The sequence below is a fragment of the Halichoeres trimaculatus genome, unplaced genomic scaffold (genome assembly GCF_033239565.1).
Source record: "Halichoeres trimaculatus isolate MK-OKI-2021-1 unplaced genomic scaffold, fHalTri1.1 fHalTri1_scaffold_18, whole genome shotgun sequence".
NCBI lineage: Eukaryota > Metazoa > Chordata > Actinopteri > Labriformes > Labridae > Halichoeres > Halichoeres trimaculatus.
Genome location: NW_027437196.1, coordinates 20294687 through 20311135, shown reverse-complemented (window position 1 = coordinate 20311135; position 16449 = coordinate 20294687). Strand labels below are relative to the sequence as shown.

The 16449-nt window shown below is 41.5% G+C and overlaps 1 protein-coding gene across 2 annotated transcripts in view; it reads right to left on the bottom strand.

The window, feature by feature from the left end:
• The window catches only part of vav3 (vav guanine nucleotide exchange factor 3), a 149456-nt gene that overhangs the window by 29152 nt on the left and 103855 nt on the right, over positions 1–16449 (bottom strand). For both annotated transcript variants that reach the window (XM_074693155.1, XM_074693156.1), the window contains exons 11-16: positions 14079–14147; positions 12235–12321; positions 12056–12141; positions 11304–11436; positions 5231–5340; positions 957–1058 (exon numbers count right to left, since the gene is read on the bottom strand). In XM_074693155.1, coding sequence (XP_074549256.1) covers positions 957–1058; positions 5231–5340; positions 11304–11436; positions 12056–12141; positions 12235–12321; positions 14079–14147 — 587 coding nt within the window. The remainder of the gene's footprint in view (positions 1–956; positions 1059–5230; positions 5341–11303; positions 11437–12055; positions 12142–12234; positions 12322–14078; positions 14148–16449) is intronic.

Sequence of the window (16449 nt, the reverse complement as noted above, 5' to 3'; positions counted from 1 at the left end):
AGACGACTGAATCTCTGTAGTAAATGAATCGGGTGTAAACGCAGCAGGTTAAGGCCTCTTTTCTTCACATGCTCTCTCAGGAGCCTCGATTAAAACCAGATTATACTTTATAAATCATAAATGCTGTTAACCATCTGTTTAATCTGTCTGAATAAACCTGCGTGCAGATAATCTGCAGGTTCGCTCTTAATACTGCTTGTTCTTAAACTTGAGGGTGTGAGCTGCAGAGCGTTGCTCTTATGCAACCTCCACACTTTTTATGAAATCACATGAAAGGAAATGTTTCTCTTTCAAATTAGAGCTTAAAAAGAAAACTTCTGAAGAGGTTTTGAATCATTTGATGTGTTGTGTTTTGTTATTAATGTCTCAACCAAGTCGGTGATGTTTTAATGCTACAATGAGTCTTCTGAGTGTTTCATTTTAAACTGGTTAAACACAGAATATGTTTGATTACACCAGACATAAAATGCAGAACAGTGCAACAAATTTTCTCAGAAGCCCAGTCAAACTAAGTCATCTTTTGTGATTTCTTTGTGGTGTTTTAGAATAATCTCATGTGCAGATTGCACTACTGAAACACAGCCCTTCAGACCCAGTTTGAGTTTGCTTTAACATTATTCCTGGTTTTCTCTCACATCCTCTCCTCAGAGGACGCTGGGCTGAGTATATTCACAGAGCTGACCCCTCCTCTCGCCCATCCATCGCCTTGAAGGAGTGCTGGAGTGTGACAGACATTTCTCTTTGAGTCGTCAGAAGGTGAAACCCCTGAGTTGTTCTCGCACTGAGAGAGACCATGAGGCTGTTCCTCTGGGTGCAGAAACCATTCAGAGGATTCAAAAAAGGGCTCAGTGTGACGAAGACGAAGAGAAGAAGACGAGCAGAGAGCAGGAGAGGGAGGCCTTTGTGTGTGACCACAGCCCTGTGAGAAGTGTGTGTGTATGTGTGTGTGCTCTCACCTCAGCAGCATGTGGCAGGAGTTACAGGAGGTGATCCTCTCAAACGTGTGCATCCGAAACTCGTGGAAGTTGTTGTTAGCGTTCTCAGGACGGATGTTGGATCTAAAGAAGAAAATCAAACACTGAAGTTATCTAATATTTTAATTTTTACTTAGTAATTATAATTCATGATCTCCTGACTTTGCAACAAAGGAAAATTATCTGATTTTTTTATTGACCTTTATTTTGTCCAGCAGAGGAATTAGGTTATTAGCTGTTTTTATCATTCAGTCTCTCTGTTCCTTTGCATGTTTAACTCTGAGCTCGTACTAACTGCTCTGTTTGTTTCACACACTCAGGTTTTTCATGCTAATGTCACAGAGAAATTTCTTTTCGCAGACAAACCGTCGTCCGCTGACACAGGAACACTTTACTGGAGCTCTCCTTTGAAGTAAAAGACACTGAATTACAAGTAGACAGGCACAGGTGTGCACAGACCCCTGGGACATGATGGAGACGTGTGTGTATGAGTGTGTGTGGGGTGTTGAATTTGCCTGCAGCATCGCTCTTACTTTCTCTTATTAAAATGTCCTGTTCTCTTTGAATCTTAGTGAAAAACAGCTGAACTCTATGACTGTTCCTTCAGCTCATGCTCTGTTCCTTTCCTTTGCTCGTGATCTGCTGTGTTGAACTGAAATCAAAACTCAAACTCAGTTTAATCAACAGGAAAAACTCCTGCGATGGACCATCATATGAAATAAGACGAGTAAGCTGTGTTGCTCTCAGCCCACTTAGGTGATAATATTCACACCAGTGTCAGTTCTACCTCAACAGTCAATCAGATTAAAAAAAGGGCGGAGCTTCTGATATCAACTCTATCTAATGTGGGAGAGAAACTAATCCAGGGGAACTGGTCATCTCTGACTTTAAAGAGTTATGATGAATCAGATAAAAGGTTAAACTGTGAAGAGATGTTGTACATCATGTGTCTGAAACAATCTTTACACCACTCATCATCACAATGCAGCGTCTGTGTAATACATCTGTCTATTTTGCAGGTAAAGAGGTTGATGCCTTTCTTTTTTCTGAAAATGAGACCCTTTAAACAGCAAATGTTACACATGCAGAGAAAAGGCGTGTGTAACTGTTTGGGCTTAATGGTGTCATAGCTTGACCAGTTTTGAGCAGTTTTGAAATACCGTACACCCTGAAAAAACTGAATCCTACAAAGGACCTGATGACGACACAGGACTGTATGCTTTTTTTTGTACTTTGATTAACACTTTTTGGTGAAATCTAGAGAGAGAAATTTTTACAGAGCAGAAAACGCTGAAACAGCAGACTGTGGTGTGACTGTGGAAGAAGTCCTTAATGTTCTAACAGGAACTCATCCCCTTCTCGTGTAAAGCATCTTGAGATATTTTTTCTTGTTTTTTGGCATCTTTCCAATAAAAACTGATTGTCTGACACAGAGAAAACATTTAGAAAATAAAGGTTGGGTACATTTAAAATGTGTAAGCTGGGAGAGATTTACAGAATTTTGTACACTTTTTTTTGACTCGATGCAGGAACTTGAGTTGCTAAAGACCTGAAGGTTATTTCCTCAGACTCTCTTGTGCACAGCAGATCTCAGAGATTACTGCTCCAGCTTTCAGTGACAGTTATTGAGGACCTTGCGACACTGATAAACAGAGCGTCTCCTTTCAGCAGTAATAATCACTCTGAAAGTCATGAAACTGCTGCTGTCGCCTTTTAAAAGCATCTTTCCTCTTAAACCTCAGAGTCAGACCAGCCTCTTCAAATCCTCATTTTCTCTGTGAACTGAAACTTAAGAATCTGCTGGATGAAACTATGCACCTCTGAGAGTTTCCTGTTTGAAATGTTTGGACTTTGTGACTTTATTCAAAGTCTCTGAGAGATGGAGGTTACTCTTTGAGCTGCAGAAGCAACAGTTGGTCTCTTCTCTGCCTGTCTGCCTGTCTTTGTTTCTCTCTGCATCTGTCTTTCTGCACGTCTGTCTGTCTGCACAGCGCTTAATTCTCTCTCCTCCTTGCAGCTGAATGCTAGCAGAGCCCTAAACAGTCGGTGGTCTGATATAAAAACAGCGTGTGAAGAGATAACTGTTCACAGATCAGCCGCTCTGCTCTCACAGCTCATTACTTTCATCTCAAAGCTTCATCAGCTGAAGATGCTGTTCTCATCCTCATCATCCTCAAACCTGTGGATCCTCTTTGTACTCCTGTTTGCTTTGTTCACTCTCAGTCTGTGTCCTCTGACTTTATTTATTACTGTTTTAATGCCTCAGTGTGCAGAAAGTATATTAAGTAATACATATCAGCTATTGCTCACAACAACCTCTTTCTTCTTCTTCTTCCTCTTTCTACAGGTGAATTCCACACAAGTACTTCCAAAGAGTGGTGCTAAACTGGATCAGTAAATTTTTAGTGGCATCAAACAAAAAGTAATGTTTATCAGCGGTCGGCAGTTAAGGTATCCTTGGGAAAGATGCTGAGCTCCAAACCTTTTCTAGTCAACAGTGTTTAAATGCCTTAGCTTAAACTAAGCGGGACCCTGTGGTCGGAAAATATGAAGCTGATACAGACGTGTTACAAACTGCAATTCTTAGGAGCAGATAGCCAAGCAATTCAGGTCACGCCCCCATGAGGCTGGTCTCTACCCTTCATGTCACTCCCGACTCTCACCCTATTTCCTGTGACCTCCACTGTCCTCTTCTCTGACTTAAAGGCTCTGACAAAAAAACAGCCCACAAAAACACTTTTAAAAAACCCCAGTTCCTTGAGTGTACTCTTGAGGCCGGCTGCAGAAAGACCAGAAATCAGAGTAGCTCTTCGCTCTATCGGCTCTCACTGCAAAGGGGGAACACTTTTTATTATTCATTATTTTTTTATTTAACTTAAATTTATAATTGTGACCCATATAAGGACCTGGCTGGCTTGGGTTCAGCATTGGCTGCTCCCATGATAGGCTACGTCCATGTTTCATACAGTTTTAAGGTCCCATATTATGCATAAATCACTTTATTAAGTCTTTTGGTGAAATTTGTGGGTCTTTGGCTTTCCTCCCAGTCCACAAAATGTGATATTTAATGACAAAACCTGTGCTAAGTAGTGCTTGTGAATGTAAAATCCTGACCTAAAACGAGCTGTTTGGATTTTGGGGATTTGCTGACGTCAGCGATTCCCTTTTCTGACTAATCAGGAGTAAGTCTGACCTGATTGGTCCACCAGAGCAGATACCCTCGAACCCCCTCCCCACCAACTCCTCTCCCCTCTGCTGGAGAGAAACCTCTGTAAACAGCCACATAGTTCCATGCACAAGCTTCATATCTCAGAAGAAGACAAGACTAAGTGGCTAGAGTTCATTTATTAAGGAAATGTGCGAGCTACACTCAGTAAAACTGTGCATGTGTGTGCTAGTCACTTCGCGGCCGACTGCTTTTCCAACTTTGGACAGTACAACAGAGGGCTAGTGAATAGACTGGTCCTGAATCCAGGCACATTACCAACCATCCACCAACAAACCTCTGACCCTGGAATGCTGTGTGCTGTGCTCCTCAGTGTCCCCCCTGTCTCTGTGTTAGCTTCAGGATGCTAACTTTAGCTGCAGTTAGCCTGTTGTTTTAGCCTGTAATGTTATGGTAAACGAGCTTCGCTGTTTTCTAAACATTGTGCACTTGGAGCTCGTGGCGCCGCTCTCAGTGATGCAGAAGAGTGGGGTGGTATCAGCGGTGGCTCATTTACATATGAAGGTCACGCCCACTAAATCAGACCGTTCTGAACAGAGGGGCTATGAGAGCCTGGAAACAATGCTGCTGTGCTTGATTTATTGGCTTTTTGGACCAAAACATGTTACTACCATTTCATGAAGACATCAATGATCCATATTAAACTGCAGAAAAGGAGCATAATATGGGACCTTTAAGGTCAATACTGACGGTCCCCTCCTGAAGTAGTCTCTGTTTTAAGGGTATGAGCGTGAGATGAGGGTGAGCATGTTTAAAGTACTGGAGGACCAGCTATTGATAAACTCAGAGACAAAACAAAGCAGGTTTGAGCCTCAGACATGACAAAGCTGTTCATCTGCCTCCCTTCAGTCAGAGTGTGATAATCTGCTCATCTGTCTGTCTCAGCGTCACTCGTAAATCATCCAGCAGCTCGACTCGAAAAACAGGACGAGCCGCGTGTGCATCCTTTGATGCCAAGACAAAGACACACACTGTTATCACACGGTCATGCATGAACACACTGACACATTTAGAGACAGAGCACACTCACATGGCCATGCCGAACTGCTCCAGCCACTTCTTCTTCAGCTCTTTGGTCTTAAAGAAGAACTCGAAGCCGCTCTGGCCCTGGTTGTGAGTGAGGTAGAATCCATAGGACCACTGCAGCAGGAGAGAAGAAACACACACACACACACACACACACACACACACACACACACACACACACACACACACACACACACACACACACACACACACACACACACACACACTTCTTTAGATCATAACCGAGTGATGGTGAATAAAGTGAAGGTTTTCTGTGTGATGCAGCAGGAGAAGGCGAGCGCTGGAGGAGACAGGATGCGGGGAGACAGATGGAGACAAAGAGATGCTAAATGAAAGAGGGAGGCCTGAGGGGAGCAGGCAGACAGAATGAAGGGTTGGAGGGCTGCAGAGTGGACACACAGAGACTAAACAGAGAGGAAGAGCATGAGGATGAGGAGGAAGCAGAGCTGTATATCTACAGGGCGTCAGACAGCATGCACAGACGGGGCAGCGAGCAAGCCTGTAATCATCTGACATTAGCACTTCAAAGGCTAGCTATTAGCCCGTTAGCCTCTGTGTGAACATGTGAGTGTGTCAGTGTGTATGTGTTTCATAGACAGCAACACAAACAGATGCTCCTGAGATGAACTTTTTCTGGCTCCTGGTTGTGGTTTTGAACTCGTAGCGCTCCGTTCTGAAGGCTGACAACACACCGAGCTCACAGCTCTGTCAGACAAACTCGTATATTCCATGAAAGCAAAGAGAAAAGAGAAGCAGCTCCACAGACGCAGTCCCAGTGGACACAGAGACAAACGCTCTGAAAGACGTCTCCAGAAACCAATTTGTAAAGAAGAGCAGGAGTCTGTCTTTCTTTCTCTCTGTCAGTTTAGCTCCTTTAGCTCAGTTTACCTTTAGAAAGATTCTCACACCCAGGAGTGGAAGGGAACTTGTTGATCTTCTTAAAATAAAGTGAATCCTCTCTGAGCTCAGGCTGTCACTGTGCCAGTTATCATCCCAAAGAATCATCACCATTACACAAGAGCTGAAAGTTTACTGGACGTTTTCAGAGCAGAAAACAAGCTGTGACGTAGAATCCCTCCTTATTTTAATATGATAGACTTGTATCCTGCTGCTGCAGATTTCTGCATTAACATACTCTGAACAACAGGAACAGAAACAGTCATAAACTTCTCCTCTCCACAGTCACTAAATATGTAACCGCCCCACTGAAAAGAAACAACACTCTCTTTGTTACATTAATATTGAGAGTAAAACTCCCAGAAAGCACTGTAAACACTGCGAGCTAATTTGGTTTCTCCTCTGTGTGACTGTGAGGAAATGCTTTTTAGAAAGCTAACTCTTCTTATCTCTGTGTCCCCCAGACTCACACTGACACCTTCAGCATTAACGTCATCAAACATGCACATCGTCAGACCATAATGTCAGAGGTAACACACACACACACACACACACTCAGGTAGCACACAGTGTGTGTCTCTGAGCCCACTAATGTCTGCTGTTAGCAACATCATTATTACACAAATCGCTGTTTCCTGACACGCCTCAACAATCACTCCTCATTGTGACAGGCAATATTTTCACTGCCTAGCACTTAGTGTTCAGACTGTGTGTGTGTGTGTGTGTTCGGTGTGTGTGTGTGTGGTTTAATGATAACACCATCTGGGAGGAGGCACGCTGCTGTAGTCTGACACAGTTTTAGTGTTGTGCTGCTAAATGAAGGAGACAAAGTGAAACATGAGCTGAAACAAGCATGCACCAAATTATTAAACACACACTCCCTCTCTCTCTGTCTCTTCATTATTCAGTTGTTGGTGTGTTTTGAAGTGGAGATCTCTCTGCCTGTTGCTCCTCTCACAGCCGGTCTGAGGCGTCAGAGCCAGCTGTAGGTCTGCAGAGCGAGTTTCTGCTCACGTTTATGAACCTGTGTTTGTCTGATGAATGGTTATGGCTGCTCATTACGCTGCACTAACTCTGTTAATTGGTTTGTCAGGAGTCCACTGTGGTTGTGAAGCTTTGCTGACTCAGTCATAAAGAGGCAATAATGGACTCAACAGCGCTCGACGTGCTGCCATTAGAGCTGCTCAGCTGTAATAAAGGAGCTTGATTTGTTCTTTGTGTTTAACAGCATGTTCAGTGATATGTTATGCTATTACTGTCACGTCTCTGTACAACAGTCACAGAGGCGTTACACAGCAATCTCTGTGACGAACTTAACCTGTGTCCCTAGTGAAATACTTCTAAAGGTGTTTAAAATCAGATTTGAAACATATTGTGAGTTTAAACCTGGATAGTTGTCACACACATTTTAGAGTCTGAATGACTGATGGGATTGTCCCTGACAAAACCCTGCAGCCTGCAGCAGTGAAACAGGCTGTAATGGCTGCAGGGTCTTCCATGAGAGCTAAAAAGTTTGACTTCCACTAAAAGTTTTCTGGTTGCTCAGATTTTTTTTTTCACACAACTGTACACCCAAACTGTTCACATCAGGATGCTACAAAACAGACGGATGAGCACACATCTTCACTGCTCTTGTCCTTAGACTGATTCTCCTCTAGCCTTGCCCTTTAACTTTTTATTCATCCTCTTACATGTAGCTCTTCAGAGTTTGCTCCAGCCACACGGCACAAACATAACTTCATCCCACTCGTTTGCTTATGCTGAATTTTACAAACCTGCTGCTGCATTCTCACACTGGCTCAACTGAAATTAACACGGTTATTCTCACAGGAGGGAAGAAACTCTGTGTAAAATCAAGGTGAAACTTTCAGCTGTTTGTGCTCACCCTGAACATTTTAAGGAGCTTTGTTCATAGTGGGAGAGCTTCTTGAATAAATTCTTCCAGCTGGTGAGTATCTGCAGTTGTGTCTGTATTGATGAACGTCCTCGTGTAAATCTCCTTCCTTTTCTGTAACTGTGACTGAACTTAATGTTCCTCGCAGTTAAACTAATACGTCAAAGTTTTGCTCCTCCTGTAATCATACAAACAAGATGTGTCAGTTTATAACCTCAAACTCACATTTCTCATCAAACAAAAACAAAAGTTTGACCACTCTTGGAGAATATTTTGAGAACTTTTGTTGTTGTTTTTTTGTATAAACTGAACATACTGTATTCATACTGGCAGACCAACAACTCCTGCTCTCTGTGAAGTAAAATAACTTTTTCTGTTGATGGAGTTTGGTGGCTTTGAGCTGTTTCTACAATGGTAGAGTAGGTGGCCAGTAGGTGTCAGAAGATTTGCAAATTAAAAATGTTTTGGAAAAAGAAACAAGGAAACAAGAAAAAACACCAAGGCAAGCAAAACAACATAATGGAAGAACAGCCACAATGGAAGTTAAAAGAGGTCAGCTTTAGTGGTTTTCCAATGAAAATTTATCCCAGCAAACACAGAAAAGTTGTGAAAGTAAGTAAAACAAGTTTTTTTTAACTTCAGCTATGATAAAACTTAAAACTCTTATTTAGCTTGAATAATTAGTAAGACCATAACATTATAGCTATTCACTCACTGGCCACTTTATTAGACACACCTGTCCAACTTCTGGTCAATGCATATTTCTAATCAGCCAATCACATGGCAGCAACTCAATGCATTTAGGCATGAAGACATGGTCAAGACGATCTGCTGCAGTTCAAACTGAGCATCAGAATGGGGAAGAAAGGTGATTTAAAAGACTCTGAACGTGGCATGGTTGTTGGTGCCAGACGGGCTGGTCTGAGTATTTCAGAAACTGCTGATCTACTGAGATTTTCACACACAACCATCTCTAGGGTTAACAGAGAATGGTCCCAAAAAGAGAAAATATCCAGTGAGTTTAAAGTTCTGTTGGACAAAATGCCTTGTTGATGCCAGAGGTCAGAGGAGGATGGACAGACTGGTTGGAGCTGATAGAAAGGCAACGGTAACTCAAATAACCACTGGTTACAACTGAGGTCTGCAGAAGAGCATCTCTGAACGCACAACATGTCCAACCTTGAGGCAGGGTGACCCTCCTGTCAGCTAAGAACAGGAAACTGAGGCTACAATTCACACAGGCTCACCAAAATTGGACAGTAGAAGATTGAAAAACGTTGCCTGGTCTGATGAGTCTGGATTTCTGCTCCACATTCGGCTAGTCGGGTCAGAATTTGGTGTCAACAACATGAAAGCATGGATCCATCCTGCCCTGTATCAACGGTTCAGGCTGGTGGTGGTGTAATGGTGTGGGGGATATTTTCTTGGCTCACTTTGGACCCCTTAGTACCAACTGAGCATGGTTTAAAGTCCACAGCCTACCTGAGTATTGTTGCTGACCATGTCCATCCCTTTATGAGCACAGTGTACCCATCTTCTGACGGCTACTTCCAGCAGGATAACGTTCCTTGTCATAAAGCTGGAATCATCTCAGACTGGTTTCATAAAAATGACACTGAGTTCACTGTACTCAAATGTCCTCCACAGTCCCCAGATCTCAGTCCAATAGAGCACCTTTGGGATGTGGTGGAACGGGAGATTCTCATCATGGATGTTCAGCCGACAAATCTGCAGCAACTGTGTGATGCTATCATGTCAATATGGACCAAACTCTCTGAGGAATGTTTACAGTACCTTGTTGAATCTATGCCACCAAGGATTAAGGCAGTTCTAGAGGCAAAAGGGGTCCAACCTGGTACTAGCAAGGTGTACCTAATAAAGTTGCCGGTTGGCGTATATTTTGTAGCACAAGTTGCAAAAAGAAAACAGTTTCACTTACATTCACAACTTTTTTGGGTCCGTTAGAAAACAGCTAAGGTCGATCTCTTTTAACTTGAGTTGTGCTGTACTTCCTTACTTGTGTTTTAGTTTTAGACTTTATATTTTTTGTTGGTGTGCTTGTGTTTTCTTTCTTTTGCAAAGCATTTTCAATTTTCAAATCGTCTGATACCTACCAGCCACTGTATCTTTCTCCTTATAAAGACATATTTTTCACAGAAAAAGGTCTGTTTCAATCCAAAAATGTTGAAAAACAATTAGACTGAAAACAGAGCAAACATCCAGAGATATCAGACCTGTCCTCTAAAGTGTGTGACGAGTGCTTGTCAAGTCTTGGTGTGTTCATTGCTAAACACTGCAGATGTGTCTGTTGTTTCTTCAATAAGAGGACTTTGCTGTGAACACAAACCATCTGGCTGTCAGATCAGATTGGACATGTTTCGTGGTTAAATAGACTCATTTTTCTCACAGTCTTTCATATTTCTCAATTTAAATGAGAGAAAATAATGTTGTTTGTAACTCTGGCAGGAGAGGCGATGTGTGAGCTTCGTGTTATTGAGGCTAATTTTTCAGCGAGTGAAAGAAAAGAGGAAAGAAAACATCCTGTCTGTGTGCTCGCCAGCGCTGAATCTGAGTAAATCTTCTGGAACTGAGAGAGAACTGCTCACAAAGAAACGTGCTGCTGCCAAAACACAGAAATGACGGAGAGACGTGCCAATATCCTCCTCAAGGTGAAGGCCAAATCTGAAACTTTAAAAACACGAATCCTCCCAGAAATGCTGCAGACAAGTGATGTACATAAGACTTAGTTTCACTCACTAAATATGAATTAATATGACGGTATGATTTATCTCTGTCATGGCAAACATGACTGAGGTTCACCAGCACCTGCAAAGAAGATGTGCTGCATCTTTCCTGTAGTGGTTTCACTCGCACAGGTCAGACTGCGAACATTCATTTAAGTCAGAGAAATAAACACTGACAGACAGCTGAGTGTGACGAGGACAGGTCCGTGAGGATGCTCAGTTAGCGTGGACACAGAGACATTACTCAAGCTGTCAAAATGTCCACACATACGACTTCAGAACACAGCATTAAAATCTGCAGAGACATTAAAACCTGAAATTTCCTGGGTACCCACTAGTGTCTGTCTCCTGCAGGTAGTCAGTTCCTATACCCCATTTTAAATCATACTGCGGTACAGCACCTATGATTGAGCACAACTCCTTAACAAAAGAGAGTTTGCATCTACATAAAGAGACAGAGTCAGTATGTGTGTGCATGTCTGCATGTGTGTGTTTGTGTAAGTGTGTGAGAGTGTGCTGACCTTTCTATTTTCCTTGTCTGACGTGGGATTGTTGGTGATCTTGAAGAGGTGCAGGTCAATCACCTCCTTCATCTCGTAGACATCTCCTCGCCGTTTACAGACAATCACCGCTGCGTCGAACAGGAAAATGTGTCTGCGGGGGTCAAAGGTCAACAGCTCATTGTCACTGAAAGGATCCTCAGAAGAGGCAGTCTAAAGGAGCTGCCTAAAAACACCAGATCTCCAAATCTCTTACCATTCAAATAAACTGCCATCAGGCCAACTTAAACTACCGGTATATCCTCTGTGTCAAAAAAAAAAGGATCAGGAGAATTTGATAACACTGGTTTTGGTTTAGGAGTGGCCCTTAAAAAGACTGATTAAAGCGGTATTATTGTTAAATCATTTTAATGTTGTAACATGGATCAGCTCAGTATGAGAAAAAGAAAGATCTTCATATCTGAGATTGGCTTTATTTTGACCTTGTCACAGACAGACAGCGACTGCATGTTGGTAAAGATTCTGTGACTCGTACGCAGAGCCAGATCACCTGAAGCTTTTACTACCTGTTTATCCAAAACTGAGCAGACATCTCATCAAACAGGAAACAAACATAATCCTCAGAAGAAGGGCAGACTAAGTTTACAGACTGAGAAAGATGTCCTTCACCATCAGGACACACAGGTTTAGTTTCAAACTGTTACACAAACTCTGGCTCTGTTCCAGCCCTGAAAACCTCGGCTGTCACTCACTCTGTCACCCTGACACCTCACCTGTCCTGTTTGGCCCGTCTGTCCACCGAGGCCACCCGTACCTCCCCGTCACCTTTGGGTCTGCCGTAGTTACTCAAAGGCTGATTCTGCGAGAAAAAACACGAGGGAAGATTGCTTGCGAAACATTTTCAAAGCACGACTTTTGATATTTGTTGTGTAGCGAAAACATGAAGGCTCACCAGGTTTTCAATAGATTTCTGATACTGATCAATTTCTCGTAGCGTCTCGTTGTCCCTCTTTACCTCGTTCACATATTGAGCCAAGTCCTGCAGAGGAGGAGGAGTAAAAAGTCTCTGTGGAAACTTCATCCAACGAGTCTCAACATTTAAACAGTTTCTCTTTCATACATAAAAAAGATTCATGTGTGTCAGTTCTCTCCTCCTTTACTCTCTTTCCAAGACTGAGCCGTGCTCCACTGAGACACAGATATTAAACTGAAAAGCTTAAACTGACCTCAGTGAAAAAGACACTCTCAGAGCAACAAACTCTTCAGGGCTTTTAAAAGCTTTGTTCCATGGAGGATTCATTCATTCAAGGAGTTAAATGTGAACTTCAGTAATCTGCAGTTGTGTGAAATTTCTCATCATCTCCTTCAAGACATTAAAAGTAGTGTGGCAGGAATATGACAGGGATGGTAGTAAATTACATTTCAATAACAAAATATAATTGCACTTCATTTCAAACCAAATAAACATTTTTACAAAGGTTATAACCCAAAGTAAAAACAAAAATCATGAATAATTAACTTAAATGATCCTGTTAAATACAGGAGTCACATCCCTGTCATTGTACTCCTAGTTTTAACTGCTTCATCAGGTCTGCAGATGAGACTATTGCGAGCCACTGAACATATTCAGAAAATACTATTATCGAGAGCTATTAGCATATTACATTCTCAAATTGAAACCTAAACCTACATCATTTAATTCTTAAAATAATAAACCGTTTAATTGCTTTTGAAGCTGGAGACACTCGTTCACACCGTGGACTTGGGCTGAAAAATTTCAGGATAGTTTCCTGAAAATTTCCATGGAAATTTAACTTCAGGGTTAAATTTTCAGGTTTTTGTTGTTCTTACTTACATGAATTTTTCTAAAAATTAATTACCAGGAAATTTTGGCTTGGAAATTCAGAATTTTTTTCTTCTTATCAACTTCAACAAGGTTTTCAAATATGTTCTTGGTTGTAAAAACTTGATGTGTACCATGAATCACATGTGCAAATAATTTCAAGCACATTTGATCAGCATCAATCACTACTTCACTAGGGATGGGTACCTTTCACATGTGAAATAATACGGTACCAAGGAAAGGTACCTGGCAACCGGTATCTGTACTTAACGGTACTAATTTTCTTTACTTTTTTGTGTTTATGTGGTAAAAAATATCAGTTTGTTTAACAATAAAGTGTAAAGGTTTTTTTCAATTTAACATATTTATTCTTTAGTGTGTAACCTTGCAATGCTGTGTTCATGTCCAGCATGGAAAATCACCTACTCTTCCACTCCCTCACAGTCGCATTTAGGTAGCTAAACATGGTACCTTTTGATTTTACATGAATCGGTACCCAGTACTTTTGACAGTTGGTACCTATAAAAGTACCTAATTCGGTACCCATCCCTATACTTAACTAACTTACAGCATTTCCATTGAGACCACAACTCTGGATTTGGAGTCTAGAATTCTTGTCAAGGTAAGTTTTGATGATGTACTGAGGTAAATAGATTTGATTGTATGGTCTCACATTAAGTAATGGACACTTAAAGAGTAAAAAAGCAAATGCTAAATTAAAACTTCTATAAATTTTAAAGGCTAGCTACGGAAAATATTTATGCCTATATTCATTCAAGTTTACAACTTGGAAAATTCCCAGGACTTCGCAACCCTGAACAAATAAAGTTGATTCCATTCTTTTGCATTTTGTTCTGTATCATTCTATCATTTTCCATTTTGTATCATTTCTTCTCTTTCATCATATTCTTTTCTGTGACATCCTAAAATACCTGCATGAGCTGTTGTCTTACCTTCATGGCATCCAAAGCCGTCCTCAGGTTACTCTTGTCAGTGGAATCATGAGTGTGTTTCACCAGCTCCTGTTAGACGAAAAAAGAAGGAAAATTAAAAAACATAAGTCACTGACAGCTTAATCTGGGCGCACAACAGAGTGTATTGGATCGTACTGCATTTAGTATCATATCACGTAGTCGTACATCCCATAATATAATACTGCATCAGATCTCAGTGTAACATCATATGTCAGATCACTTTGTATTGTAAATGATCATATGGTATCATAACCTATCCTATTGCATTACATTGCATGCAATCACATCGTGTCATACTTTAGATTATGACTTTGTATCTTGGATCATATCATTTTGCATCACATCATATCATCCGCCTTATTGTATTGTAAAGTGTTATAGTGTACCATGATGATTCTGATTCCTGTTTATTGAAAAATTCTTTCAATACTTAACTTTATGATTTGTTTTTGGAAGTGCACACTGCTGGACATTAGAAAACTAGCAGGCCTTGTAGGAAAGATCAGAGCCACAGAGAAAGAACCGCATGTTTTCAAACCCTAGTGTGTTTGTGTGCCATGTTTTCCTGACGGCTAGAAATCTGCACAGCCTCAACAATAACAATGTTATTCTATTTTTTATTTAATCCCAGAAAAAGTAATTGAAAAAAGAAAAGAAAGGTTATCTGTGAGCCGACAAACATGTAAAAATTCATGAAGGCTGTTATCACGTTGCTGAGACACACGAGAGAAAGAGAAATGCCTCTGCTCCAGATATGAAGTGAAAACTGCGAAACAAATCCTGACCTGAAATAAATCTGATACACTGTGTGTGAGGGGTGTGTGTTTGTGAATGTGTGTGTGTGTGTGTGTGATCGGGGTGTGGGGGTAGTTATCTGTAGTGTGTTTCTGTGTGATGGAGTGTGTATCTTGTAAATTGGTTGCCAGTGTCGAGGCTGCAGCGTAAACAAGACATCTAGACCTGAGCAGGGCAGGATAAGGAGAGATGCCATGCATGTCCTTCACACACACCTACACACACACACACACACACACACACACACACACACACACACACACACACACACACACACACACACACACACACACACACACACACACACACACACACACACACACACACACACACACACACACACACACACACGCAGAGCCTCTAAGGGAGATATATACGTCTGCTCAGTGCTGTTTAAATCCCTGGTGTCAGTCAAGCTCAACCTGGACGTTATTATCAGCAGAGTTCTGTTTATCTGAAGCTGCTGCACCTCAGATACATGATGGAGTCTGAGCGAATCATGTCTCCGTGTAGAGAAACGATGAGCAGAGGCAGTGAAGAAGAAACAGAGGAAGATGGATGACAAAAAAAGAGACAAAGAAGGAGCAGAAAGCGGGGAAGTGACATCACGTTTGAGGCTGTGGTGTGGGGGAGAAACCCAGAGGAGGCTTTACTTACTGACACTGTTCTCAGGGATCATAGGTCTCTGAGGATACCTGGTCAGTGTTGACAGTAAATGACTCAGAGAAAGCTGGGTCCTGCTGCGTGCAGACATTGCGTACATGTCCCAAGATGCATTGCAGGCCCAGCCTCACTCCTCTACATGATTTTAGCTGTGAGCTTATGATGGATATTATAAAGGATTTAACCAGCAAAGTCTCAAATAACAAATGACACGTAAGTCTAAGCAGCAGAGAAAAAAAAGGCGTGCATTGATGCAGTGCCTTTTTCAGTGATACTTCAAGAAGATTTTAAATGATGACGACTTTTTTTGGAGTTTCACACAAGCTGTTGTCTCTCTCTAATGAGTCGGACCTGATTTTATTACACAGGTTTTTCTGAAGACAAAGAAGTATTGAGGTGGAACACGTCAGTCTTCATCCCTGATTCTTGTCTTTCTTTATCTCTTTTTTTCTCGTACACTGTGATTGTCTCGAGCAGATTATTCTCACATGCGGGTCAGTTTATGCAAAGAGTCACACAGAAGCCACATAGACATAAACTGAGAGGAGTTTGAGATCCTGAAGGAGGAGCTTGAAGGGAAACATGACCAACAGCACCATCTAGTGGTCAGAAGCCTCTGAGTGAGCCTCTGATGCACAGACAGTCATCAGTTAATTCAATCTGGACTTTACACACATCAACAGATAATCATACTGCTTCTTCAAATAGGCATTAAAAGAAATACAGTTTTAAATTCGAGGTGATGGTATTTTATGTGAAGGATGTTACAGTTTCACAGAACATTGGATTAGTCAAGAATATGTTTCCACGCCACAATAAACCAGAAACACTTTCATGTTGCAGCCGCTTTAGGGGACAATGATTCAGACTTCTTTTGATGAGTAAGTCAAAA